At 41.3% G+C, this 13,104-nt stretch overlaps 1 protein-coding gene across 6 annotated transcripts in view; it reads right to left on the minus strand.

The window, feature by feature from the left end:
* The window catches only part of mcf2la (mcf.2 cell line derived transforming sequence-like a), a 49,572-nt gene that overhangs the window by 12,329 nt on the left and 24,139 nt on the right, over positions 1–13,104 (minus strand). For 5 of the 6 annotated variants that reach the window (XM_061716148.1, XM_061716151.1, XM_061716150.1 and 2 more), the window contains 3 exons: positions 9,042–9,125; positions 7,878–7,992; positions 5,945–6,035 (listed from right to left, as the gene is read on the minus strand). In XM_061716148.1, the coding sequence (XP_061572132.1) occupies positions 5,945–6,035; positions 7,878–7,992; positions 9,042–9,125 (290 nt within the window). Of the gene's footprint in view, positions 1–5,944; positions 6,036–6,870; positions 7,123–7,877; positions 7,993–9,041; positions 9,126–13,104 lie in introns of those variants that run through there. The other variant, XM_061716152.1, reaches the window with a different exon arrangement.

Consider the following 13,104-nt stretch of genomic DNA (forward strand, 5'->3'; position numbering starts at 1 on the left):
GTAACGCATCAATTTACACTTTTCAGTGTCGGATACTTTGTCATTTACCTCCTCACATTTGTTTTTCACAGAAATGTTTATACAATATAACAAAAGGTCTAAACCATGAAAAAGAAGAAACACAGACCAGGACTCTGTTAATGATATAGACACTTATATTTATATTATACAAATGAAAAAATTCCTCTACAAACTGATGACATTCATGATGCTGCCTCACTCATATGCAGAGGACACAACCAGCCATAAACTAGACATTTAGTTTTGTGGCACCCGTTGTATATAATGCACATCTCTTCCTAACTGGTTTTATTGATTTTATGTCTAATTATGGCCGGTTCACATCCCTTTCTGGTTGTTAAATGGCCTACACTGCAACAACAGCACCTCTAAAAATAAGCATAATATTCTGTAAATCTAGTCAAAATTCTCTCATTTTAAGCAAAAACATATTTTTCCGTGAGATAATAACACTTTTTTGACTAGAATTCTTAAAACTAGCATAATAATCTAAAATAATCGTCATTTACGTGATACAAGTTTTTTTCTTGCTTAGAAATTAGTTTATCTGGTGTAACTGTTGGTTGGTTCATTTTGTTCAGATCTTTGTCTTTTTGCACCCATATGGAACCACCTTGTTTCGTTCTGTCATCATTTTGCTTCTCAGTCATTCTTTATCTCGTTTTCTTTAGGATATTCTTAACCCTTCATGCCATTTTGATCATTTTTTCATTGTTCATTCCAAGTCTCCTTACAGCCCATTTTTCTTTATCTAATGTCAAAATGTGCTGTTAAAAATCCATTTTACCGTCATTATTATTGTCATTTTTTTTCAATGTACATCTCTTTCAGGGATATATAAATGAGTTATATCTAGTAAAAAAATAAGAAATCCACCTTCCATTTCAGTGTGTGTCTGCAAACTCTGCAGATGTTTCCACCATCATAATGCAAAATTCCTTCAGTATATAAATTAATATCTGCAGATTTTTGAGACTTTTATGACTGATTGCACCATTAGTTACTGCTGGAAAAAGAAAAGCATATCTTAAATTTTGACGAATAAGCAACAGAAGTGTGTCCAGCTCATACGAGAAAGAGATTCCTCATTAATGTACATTTATTTGAAATCCCAAAAGAACACATAACTGGAACATTTGATTAGCCAAGCTGCTCTGAAATGACTGTGGGAACTCTGGGATGACCTGCAAACCTTAAGTAGAACGTGTTACACAACCCTGGCTGCACCAAGGGAAGCTTGGAGCTCCACTTTAGTTAAGCATTTTTACCTGCTTTGTCCTGAAGTACAGAGAAATGTACGTTACCAAACGGTGAGCTTGCAATGACGCAGGGGAGAACGACAACTATCATGATTGGCTCTCCTTATTAGTGTTAATTGGCTGCATGATAATGACTCTTCCTAACTCAAATGTAATGCACATATTAACATTTCAACTGAGCTGTTAATCAGGATCATGTTTGAATGCCTTGTGTTGCAACAAGAGACAATTACAGGCTCCTGATTATGATCTTATGATTTGGATTTTACTGAAATGAATTGTTTCACCTTTTTTTGATCTTTGCAATTTTGAACCTGGCCTGCAAAACTCCACACTCCCTTCGGAGCCAATTCAGATTTGTAATTATCTAATTTTCCTGGCTGAGTAATTTGCCTGGCTCACAAACGTAGCGGCCGCACCATCGAAGCGATACTTAACAATACTTGCATCCCCTAAATCCCATTTCAATCACTGGAGTCCCGTGGCTTTGGGTATAACTGTCATTTTCATCTCTCCACCTCCACAGTAACCACATAAGAAATACAGATGAGTGTATGAAGACAGGCAGCCCAAGAGGCCACTCAGCACAAAGACCATCTCCGTCTGAAAGCCTGAGCGAATTGCTTCTCCCTGTTAGACATCATAAATCACTGTGGGTTGACATGCACACACACACACACACACACACACACACACACACACACACATATATATATATAAGCCAATAGGCAAGCTCAGAAATGCATGTGTTGAACATAAAAACAGGACAAAGTTATGTAAAATGATTCAGCATCATATTCTATTTATGAGCTCCTACATAGTGTGTCACTTACTACACATTTGCATCTTTTTCAGGGATTTAAAAAAATAGATTTATTCCCTTTGTGTGGAAACAAGATTCATTTTCTATAAAATGCAGCAATATCTGAAATACAGAGAGGACATCCCATAAAAAGGCACTACAGACACTGATCAATAAATTAAATAAAAAAGAAAAGAAAAGGAAAAAAAAAAAAAAAAAAATCACATCCATGTAACATCTTCCTGAAATGCCCTTCAATGCGTTGCCATGGAAACCAGTTTCCTCGGGGAAACGCATAAAGGACCGTGTACAGAGGGAGATGACAAAATGCAACAGAGAGCGATGATGCAAAGAAATCTGAAAGCCGATGTCTTTCCATGTAGAGGAGCCAGCAGAAATCTCCTCTCTGCTTTTCCAGTTTGGTTTTTTTTAATTATTATTTCTGGCTCACACCCTTACAGACAAACACACGCAAACAAACACCGACACACACGCTGTCACATTTTCCAACCTGGCTGTCTTTCATCAGCCTCACAGCATGCACTCATTCCACACAGCTCCTTTCCAACATCCACCCAAACTATCAGCATATTTATGAATCACACCCACAAGCCCTCTTATTTTCCTGTTCTTATTATAGAAAACTGCATCAGAAGATGGTATTTTAGAATTTAAGTCGCATGGAGAGAGTATAATTATTGCATTTCGGCCAGCAAGTGCAAGCTTGTTCCTGCCCAGCAGAACACCGCCCGGTCCACGGTGAGCGATACATCTGTAATTGGAGGTCATTAAATTCAATAAACCCTAAGAGGTCCTGGTTTAATTTGTAGCCCTGCATTAACATGACAATACACAAGCTGCTCGGTGCATCCCCCAACACATGAACATAGATATATGCTAATGCCCACATGCTTCCCCAGACACACATGACTTTCACACATGAAAAGCACACATTAATAAATAATAAAAAAGCAGAATGTTGACCAGGCTGATTTATATTCTTCGAGCATAGATGCAGGGAGGAAGGATGGGTGGACAGGGAAAACCTCTCCTGGCATGCCCTCTAATCACACCCACATTGTTCTCCTGGGAGTTGGACAGCCACCGTATGAATCCACCACCCTTCGAGTACTTGAACCCCCCCCCCTGCTCTTTTGATTTTGGACATTTATGACAAAGGATTCAGCTCGACTTTGTATGCTGCTGTTTTAGGAGAAATTTGTTGCAACACACTTAAGATTCATATTTGCACCAGCTGACAAAGCCATCTGCCTTTTTGTCCTGCAGCAATCCTCATTAATAGCTGAATGACTGTTTATTTATTACCTAGAATCAGGAAGATGAGTAAAGTCTCCCATTATTGACTTTCTGCATGATTTCTGCTGCATGCAGAAATGAAATGATCAAAAGGAGCATCCATAAGAAAATTCTGCCTTGGCTACTTGATTGAGCGGTTTCTGCAGATTTGGAGACAAGAGCAGGGTAAAAAGCACCAGTGCTTGTGTTTTAAACTAATCTCATTGCAGCCCTGCCCACACCTAGTCATTTTCCTGTTTGCCATGGCAGCGAGCGTCCTTGAATGGCCTTCATAGAGACTACGCCTCACGGGAAGGCAAACAACCTTCACCCTCCACTAATGCCAGTGCCATTGGCTGGTGGACAAAGCCGGCATGCCCGCCAGGTATATCCACCACAGAGAGGCAGACTGAGCAGTAAAGGATGCGAGACATTCATCCCAAAACCTGCTCTTCATGCCTTCAGGTTAGGTCATGATGCCATTTGCTCTTGTCTACTAAGGATTTAAAGCTGAAGCAACTCCATGTCTTGTCATTTTAAGACATTCTTCCACCCCGATCGGATGTTTTCAACCAATTTCATCATTCTTCACGTGTCAGTTTTTAAATGGAGGCCACAAAGAGGAACAGTTGTCCACAAATAGCTAAAAATGAAAACACACACCCCCCTTTCAAAGTGCAGAGGATGACTCCAGAGGGCAGAGAGCCGGAGTGGAAACACAGAGGAGTGAAGTGATAGATGGAAAAAAAAAGAGAGGAAAGAGAGGTAATGAGAGAGAGATAAAGGGAGGAGGGGAAATCCTGCAGAGAGGCTTCTGCTTGCCTGCTGATAAACTCTACTCCTGCTCCAAATTATTTCAACACAGTGCGAGTCATAAATCACCCCAGCTTTATCATTATCATCTTGTGTTGGTTTAATTCAAGGAGAAAAGAAACCCAAAAAAGGATGAAATGAAAGTTTTTGCTCCAGTGCTGCTTTGATCAGTGGAGGTAAAAATTTGTAGGCGGATTTTGCTGCAAGTGAGAAGCTAAGCGCTCACCCCTGTTGTGCAACACTGAGCGTACCGTTGATCTCCTCTCCGCTATTAAATAATTCATATTAACACTGATCTCATGGGATTAGCCTGTCAGTCATCTGTCACTCATGTAAAGTACTGATCTGGGGCTTTCTGTGCAACAAAACAAGCTATTTTGTTTCACCTGTGTGCAGGTATGACGAGTCTACGGTTTAATATTACTGCAGGAACAGATTCTTTAAAACACTACTGAAAAACAATTAGGCTGGCTAATCCTCAAAGTCCAATTAGCATAAATTAGCATATATTTAGCACAAATTGGACGTGTTAAACAGTGTCATACATGATGAGCATCCAGACAACAGATGAATTAGCATAGCAGGTAACCAAGACGATTCGAAGATTATGAAGTAAGCTAATTTAATTTAATTTCAAAGTAAAGAACAATTCATTATTCTGGAGAAGAAGAATTTTAAAACCGTTTTAAATACCATTGAATAGTTATACTGTCTTTAAGGGGGGGGGGAACAAAATGTTTTTTTTTTTTCCTGTATATGGTGTGAAATGGACAATTTAAAGATGCTTCTCATCATTAAACCTAAAGTCGTCATATTTCTGAAGCTTCTTCTGATCTTTTATTTTTCCTTATTAGCTTTATTTTGTCTTTTTGAACCAAAAACTGATACAAGAATCTGCCAAAGCACTTGGCTTAGTCAGTATCAACCTTACCACGGACTGTTTTAAAGCTTCCCTTTCTCCTTCCAGTCTTTTCCCTCTTCAGTTTGTCATAGATGCAAGAGGGAGTCTTACATCCCTCCAAAGTGGGCTGACAACACACGCATCTGCTTGATTTCTATTTCCTCTCCAAAAGGAGAGCCTCTCATTGAACGCATCCGCACACTTTGTAAGGCTCCACCACCCACTCCAACGTAATCCGCTATTTTTAACTGTCCTCCTCATTTCAACATCCAGAAAAGATACGCTGAGACTGCCCAACTCCCAGCACATGTCCTCTCGACATGCAGCTCCTAAGTGAGAAGCATAGTGAAGTATCAACATACTGCAAGTGCAGTCTCATGGAAATGTATCAAAACATGAATTATAGGTGGTGACACACCAAATTATAGCTGCAGACAGCTGACACCAGCAAGAACAACCACAGATCCGTGTTCAAACAAGCATTAACACATGTGGATGAATGCACATGCACCAAAACAGCCATTCGTGGTCTTCTTAAGAGGCATTTCATCTGCACACAAACTGATCCAGTTAAAACCTGGGGCAATTATCTTCACACATTCTCACTATTACTCACATGTGCACACACAGACACACAGACACACACACACACACACACACACACACACACACACACACACACACACACACACACACACACACACACACACACACACACACACACACACACACACACACACACACACACACACACACACACACACACACACACACACACACACACACACAGACAGACAGACAGACAGACAGACAGAGAGACAGACACAGACACACACAACAAGAGGATCTTACTGCGATGCGATGCAGGGTGGCTCTGACAGCGGCCCATCGGTCCTGCCGTCGGTCGATGACCAGGATGAAACCCACTCCCGATGCTGCGGCACTGCAGGGAAGAAACGCGCTCCGTTATCACCCAGAAAACCACTTTTCTGCCTTTGCGTGTCTGCTAAGATAAGGGCAGGGCGTGAACTGTTTAAGTCAATACATGGCAAGTGACAACAGGTCACACCACATGAAAGCCATATGGCACTCTGCTGGGCTTTTCAGCAGATTTCATAACAAACAAACATTTTAAATCCATAATTTTCAGTCCACTTAGGAAGTTTTCAGGCACCAGTAACTGCCTGTTTAAAAGAGTGAATATAAACCTGTGAATATAAACCTCAGTTTGCATCAAGACAAGCTTAAAGGGGATGGTTTAAATAGACATTTAGAGGAAAACGCAGGCCTTTAGCATCTTTGCTTCCATTTAAGACTGGCTACATATTATTCAGATACTCAAAACTGATGTTAATAAAAGGTTAAAATCTTGCTACCAGCTGCCGGAGTGTCTGCAGTCATCGTTTGTCATCGGTGATGATTATAAGAGGCCCTTCTGATTACTATGGCAACCTTGGCTCTCCATTAATGTGTGTGTGTAAAAATCTCGCAATTTCATTCCACAGGCTGAGCCATATGTAGCAGCCTCATTAAGCTAATGTGTATGTGCTGGTGTGTGTGTGTGCCGGTGTGTGTGTATGTGTGCGAATGCGGCATTGCCGTGGGCCAACTGACATGTATCCTGGCACTTAAACACACAAGCAGGAGAGCAACACCCGCACACATACACACACAGATTGTCCAACACAGAAATACAGCTGAGCTGGTCCATCTGGGTGACATTATGAGCCAGTTTTCATCATTGCACTCATGCGCACACAGATATTAGGAAGATGTACCGAGTGAATGCTGCAAAAGCAAATCCTCAATCCATCTCTGCTGGGAAAAAAATTATCCAAAACACACCAATGAAGAAACAGTGGCAATAGAGGGATGGCTTGATATCCCAGGACAAGAAAAATCGAAATAAAAATCCTTAATAATCCGTTGCTATTGAAAAATAATCCAGTCTTCGTTAAGTCTCCCTTATTCTGTTTTCACCCGCTGTTTGCAGCTCGAAGAAGGAGCGAGGTGACCGTTCCCATCCTTGCACAGCATCTCCCTCCTCCTTTTTCCTCCTCTCTCCGCTCCTCCACCAGGCGCCTGCCACCCCCAGCCAATTAAAACCAGGCTCTGCCGTTTGCTGCGGCGCCACAGCCAATCAGAGCTCAGAGATTAGCCGATTGGCAGGATAGTACATGTAGCTGGTGGGAGAGAGGGAGGGCACTGAGAGGATGGGGAGAGCGGTGGGTGTTACATATAAAAGGTGATGAGGCACCAAAAAGAAAAAAAGGAACACCAATTGTACAAATGTGTTTGTATGCTTTCTCCTCCCCGTAATTATGTGTGGAAGTGTGTGTTTGTATGAGAGGGGAATGCTAAGCTCAGCAATAAAATAAAGGTGAAGGAAAACGGGGCAAGAAGAGGAGAGGAGAGAGGAAGGAATACAAAGAGAAGGATGAGAGGACCAGCGGATTATGATTTTATCTTAATTACACTACATATTAAATTTCAAGAAAACCCCCAAACCCTTTTCTTGGGTTTACTGCAGTGTTTTATTTTGAAAAATATTTTCAGATACCACTTATATCCACATAAAATCTGAATATTCTGGATGTTTGAATCTGTAGGTTTTATTCCACTACACAAAAAGCCTTTCATTGTCTTTTAAATCCATTTCTGTGTTTCATTTCTCTTTAATCAAGTCAGGCCTTTAATATTGTACCGCCATCTGTTGGAATCTCGTGGTATTACACCTTCATTCCCCTAAAGCTTGCTGTGAGACCGGTGTTTGTGTGTCACCGACCTGGGGAGGCTTGTGAGGTAGCCCAGCACATTTTGGAGTTCCTCTTCCTCCAGCTCGCTGAATGCCGGGTACTCTGGGAAGACGACGACGGGGCTGCCGTTGCTCGCTCGGCCCCCTGGAGACACAGATGTCACAGCAGAGTTCACAAGAGGGTCACGCTCTAACCTGGTCCTGCTCTTTTTCAATTAACTTCCTTAACTTTGCTGCAATAAAGATTAAGTAAAAGATAAAATGGTGTAGTCTCATGACTTATTTTAACTTTTTTTTTTTTTTTTGTCCTAGTTCGCCCTTAAGAATAAACATGGAATAGTAGAAACAGATTAAGTAAATTGCCGGCTGAATGTCCGTAACCATAATCAAAGAAGACGACATTAGGATACTTTAAAAAAAGAATAATCTGGCCTTCTGGTTCACTGGTGGTTCAAGTTGCGCATCACATCATCGTATCAATGAATTATTTACTGAATGGTCATGATCGCCGTGGTAACTCAACACGAGGCCCCAAGTGTGTGTTTATGTGTGTTTTTGCTTCATGCTGCTCTGTGGTTGGTTGGTTGTGGCTGCCTGCGTGTTTCTATCTGGGTCATCAGAAACTGATGGAAATTAAACTTTTTTTCTGCAGCGTTCTTCAAAATATGCTCCCAAGTTTTACGGTGTTAAAAATGACTCATTCTGAACTCGGGACTGGTGCACAATCCCGTCCTTTGGGCTTCGATGAGCCCCTCAGACATGTGGGGATTTATTTTGGAGCAGGTACCATGTGACCGAGGTCTGGCTCAGCTGCTGGCTACACTTGCTCTCACTGATGAACTGTATCTGATAAAAAAAAATGAAAAAAACCATTCAAAAGAAAGAGAGAAGATAAGGAGTATGTCTGTGTTATAAGATTGATTGCATGCTAAACAAAGAAAAGCCTTAATATTTGTGAAGATTAATTCATAACCAATGTCAAAGTTTATAACATCAATTAAGTTGTCAATTTCAATCATTTTGGAAACAGTGTCTACAGATAAAGTATGTTCACTATGTCAGCTTTCTTATTTGGTTCACTTTGCTTTATTTACACCATTTGCCCCATCGTTGTCACCATGACACAGTCACATGATCGGGTCGAGTTAATGGGGTGCACAACGTTTCCTTAAACGAGAGATAAATCAAACAAACCTGGCAGGATGGCAAACTGTTTCTGGAGTTCGGAGCCAATTTCAGCCGCACAGACAGGACTGTCCTCCTTCTGCATGAGGTCATCTAGATGGAGAGAGACATGTATTATTAGAAGAATCTCAGTTACGGTCAACAGCGTCAAAGGATGGGTTTATTTAGTCGGTTCCCTGATGAGGTCCTGCAAGCATTAAAAAAAAGTTAAAAGAGAAGATACTTCAAAATATAATAATGAGGAAACATGCAGCTGGGAGTGCTTTGGCCCCGTTCTGATAGGACGTGATAATCCCGTGTGACTCACTGGATTATTGACTCCCTAATTTGATTTTTAGCAGCCAGATCTTCAATTCAGCGACAACCCTTGCGATGTTGTTTCAGCCCTAATTAAATTGTTAAACACTTCAAACGCAGGTCGATACTGTGCCAATTTCTGGACCGTCATCTTTTTTTAATATAAATGTACATCCACCTCATCTTTGAATATGGGAAGGAGGACAGAAAGTAGATGAGAGAAAGAAAGGGGTGCCGTAAGTAGAGGGGTGAAAGTGAGGCAGAGAGAGAGGATAATTCAAACTGTATTTGGATTTCCTCTTCTCTTTGGTCAAGATGGATTACAGTAATCTCATTTAGGCTGCTCAGACATGTTCATGCAAAGGAAGCCCCCCCCCCTCGGCATTTGGTTGCCATGTGTGACCCATATGTGCCGAGAACGAGCGCTGAATCGCCATTTGTGTACAATCATGTGCATCTGGTCAATGAAAAGTGAGAATAACCGTCATTATGGTGTGTATGATAGAGAATCAGTCACTACAAGGGGTGTGTGTGTGTGCATGGAGTCGATGGCTGCCACCGACGGGGGTGTGAGAGTGTGGCAAGGTTTCCAGACACAATGGAACTGGCAGTGAAAAGCATAATTACCATGTAAGTGCAAACCAAACAAACTGCTCACATTTTATAAAGAAGCCATCCGTCCAAACTGCCCACAAGACTGATCATGACGGCAGTGTGAGGTTCTTTGTGATAAGAGATCAGTTATATCTTCAAAACTGTCCGTGTCACAAAGAGAGGTGTAATTTTGAGTCTCTTAGTTGCTGATGTCTTCATGTCTTTACAGTTTTAAAGTGGATAACTGTAGGTATTTAATATCCCTTATTATTCAAGTTGTTTCTTCACTGTCATTCTTTGCAGTCACATGAGTCTCTTTCTGGTCATTTTGTCTCTTTTTTTTGCACAGTTTTGTGTCACTTTAAGGAAATTTCTTACATCATTTTTATAATACTGAGACTTAAAAAAAATTTTACGCATGAAAGAAAAAAAAAGAAAAAAAAGGTAATATGTTTCTGAATTTTTATTTTGCATGCAATTATGTTCAATTTAAATCCCATCATGGTCAATTAGCATATATATAGCTAATTTTGACACTTTTTCTTAATTTGCGGTAATTTTGCTTCTCTGTTCATTTTCCATCTCCCTGATATTTTGAGCCTCCTGTGAATTTTTTGTGTCAAAGTGATTATTTTGTGATTATTTTTCCACCCATCTTTGTTCTCATTTCATACCTCTGTGTTGGTTTTTAAAGAAACTTCTTAAACAGAAAAAGTCTGAGCGGATTTAATTTGCACTAAGAATCTACAACGATGTTAAAATGGTCCTTCAAACAATATTGACATATTTATCAGAACTAGTGGTAATCACAATATAGTCAAGTCTTTCAATAATCAATTCATCTATTTATTTTTTTAAATACTTTCCAAGAATGATGCATGTTAAGATGTTTTCTCAATTAAAACACCTTAAAAATAGATGCTGTGTCTCTGCAGCTGCTCTATATGATAAACCCATCAGATTAAGAGCTTAAATGTTCAGTAATGCTACATACGGTGTGTCAGCACACCAATGGCGAGACAGTGACTCATGCTATACAATATAAGTCTAATGTATAGACTCAAACTCAGCACAGAGCAGCTGTTAACAGACTGTTTGCCATGCACGTGTTTCCTCCTCCCCCCAGATGTCTTCACTATGACTAAAACAGTAAAACACAACAGTAATTGGCAGGAATCTACAATGCAGGTGTACAGCATAGTCACACGCATGTGACATAAATGGATACTAGTCATGGGGAAGGGCCCTGGACTTTAGTGGATTGCTGTCAGATGGAAAAGCGGTGACACGTGGATCATTAAAAAGTGATAAAAGAATTACAGATCAGTCAAAGGAAAGATTAAAGAAAAGTCTCTAACTAAAGGCAGGTGGTGGACACAATGTAATTTTGGTGCTATGAATACCGCAAACATAATAAAAACACACTTTCTTACTATGATCAAGTAAAATTAGCCTCTTAAATGTCCACCTGAGCATTTTATGTTCAGTATTACAGCATATGTGCTACATGTGAGGCTGGCGGTGCATGTGTGAGCAAGTGTTTGTCAGAGAGTGTTTCAGTGTGCTGGTAGCTCCACCGAGCAGCTGTCAGTTCAGAGTGTCGAGCCTAAGCTCTGTGACCCTCTGGACTGCAGCCAGACTCTTACAGCAGTTATATTTACATGACTGCATTCACCTGGCAGCTACAGCGGCCTTCATTAGCAGTCACAATAGGAGCTGATAGCTTTATTTCAAAGTCAGGACTCAGAGTAGAGCTCCTTCGCGTACAAAGGATAGGGGTTGAGGTGGGAATCTCATCAGGATTCCATCCAGAAGCTTCCCAGGGGAGGCGTTTCAAGCATTTCCACATGAGGAGGCCTCATGTTAGACCCAGGACTTGCTGGGGACACTACATCCATTAGATGGAGTGGGGATGCCTCTGTGTCCCACCCCCCCTTGAAGGAGCTGAAGGAGGTAACGGCTGGGAGAGGGTGGTATAAGGGTCTCTGCCTCGTTTTTTTGCCCCCTAAAACCCAATCCTGGATAAGTGGATGGATGAATGGATGAATGGACTGACTTAATCAAAGCCACAGCAGAGACATCTCAGTTTGATTTACTGTACACACACAAAACCATCAATTTATCTGCTGTTTCCCAATTTAGAAGAGCCCATGTGGGCTGCTCCTCTCTTCTTGGGAGCTTTATAGGACTATGAACTATCTTAAAGCCGTTTCTAGGACAGCAACCTTTTATAGAAACCTCCGACGTTCAGTCAGAGGGTCACAAACCTGAATGCACGAATAATCACTTGCACCAGTGCTGTCTTTACTTTCCACAACTTAACTACTTCCTCTCTTAACCCCTGTATTTTATAAAGATTTTCATGTTGCTGCTTAATAATGTTGCTGATGTTGCTGTGGCTGGCTGATTAGCCCTCACGAGTTCATCCGTCTGGAACTAGAGCGTCCTCAGAACCCAAGAAGCGATGCTCTGTGTTCCCCGGGTGAGAAGTTCTACCCCTCAGGCAGTTGAGGTGTATCTGGTTATGATGCTCTTGGGCATTTCCAACCGGGCGGAGACCCTGCGGTAGAGCAAGGACAAGCTCGGAGTATTATATCTCTTAGATTGTTTGGGCACGCCTCAGTATTCCCCCAGAGGAGAGGAGGTGGTCAGGGAGAGGGAGGTCTGGGCCTCTTTGTCTCGGCTGCAGCCCCGCTACTGTAAGTAAAAGTTGAACTCCTAGTTTTGTAGTTCAGAGACATTTCCCATGGTGGCTTTGGGGCTTGTGACCCACACTTGGCACAGATTTTACTGTATACTATCCTCCGTACTTGGTCATGACTCCATGTACACTCTGTGTCTTATACCCTGAGCTAAACTGTCATGGAGGCATCTTTGCACTGGATGGTGAGGTATCCTTTAATATACATTTCTAGATCTTTGTTGCTTTGTTTTGGAAGATAACGTGGCTTCAGTGCAACAAAAAAATGATTTAGCAACTCTGTAATCAGTAAAAGTCCTAGTGCCCACGTAAAAACTTTACATGTTAATAATACAAAACAGCACAGCAATGCGATCAACCTTCAAGAGCAGCCCAGTGCACATAGCTTGAGCGTTACAGGAGTGAATGGTGCAGATACATCAGACATTCAGGCGTCAAGCAGCTTTTCACTGCTGCGGCTACCCTAAAACTCTGCTTTGT

The sequence above is a fragment of the Cololabis saira genome, chromosome 24, assembly GCF_033807715.1.
Source record: "Cololabis saira isolate AMF1-May2022 chromosome 24, fColSai1.1, whole genome shotgun sequence".
Taxonomy (NCBI): domain Eukaryota; kingdom Metazoa; phylum Chordata; class Actinopteri; order Beloniformes; family Belonidae; genus Cololabis; species Cololabis saira.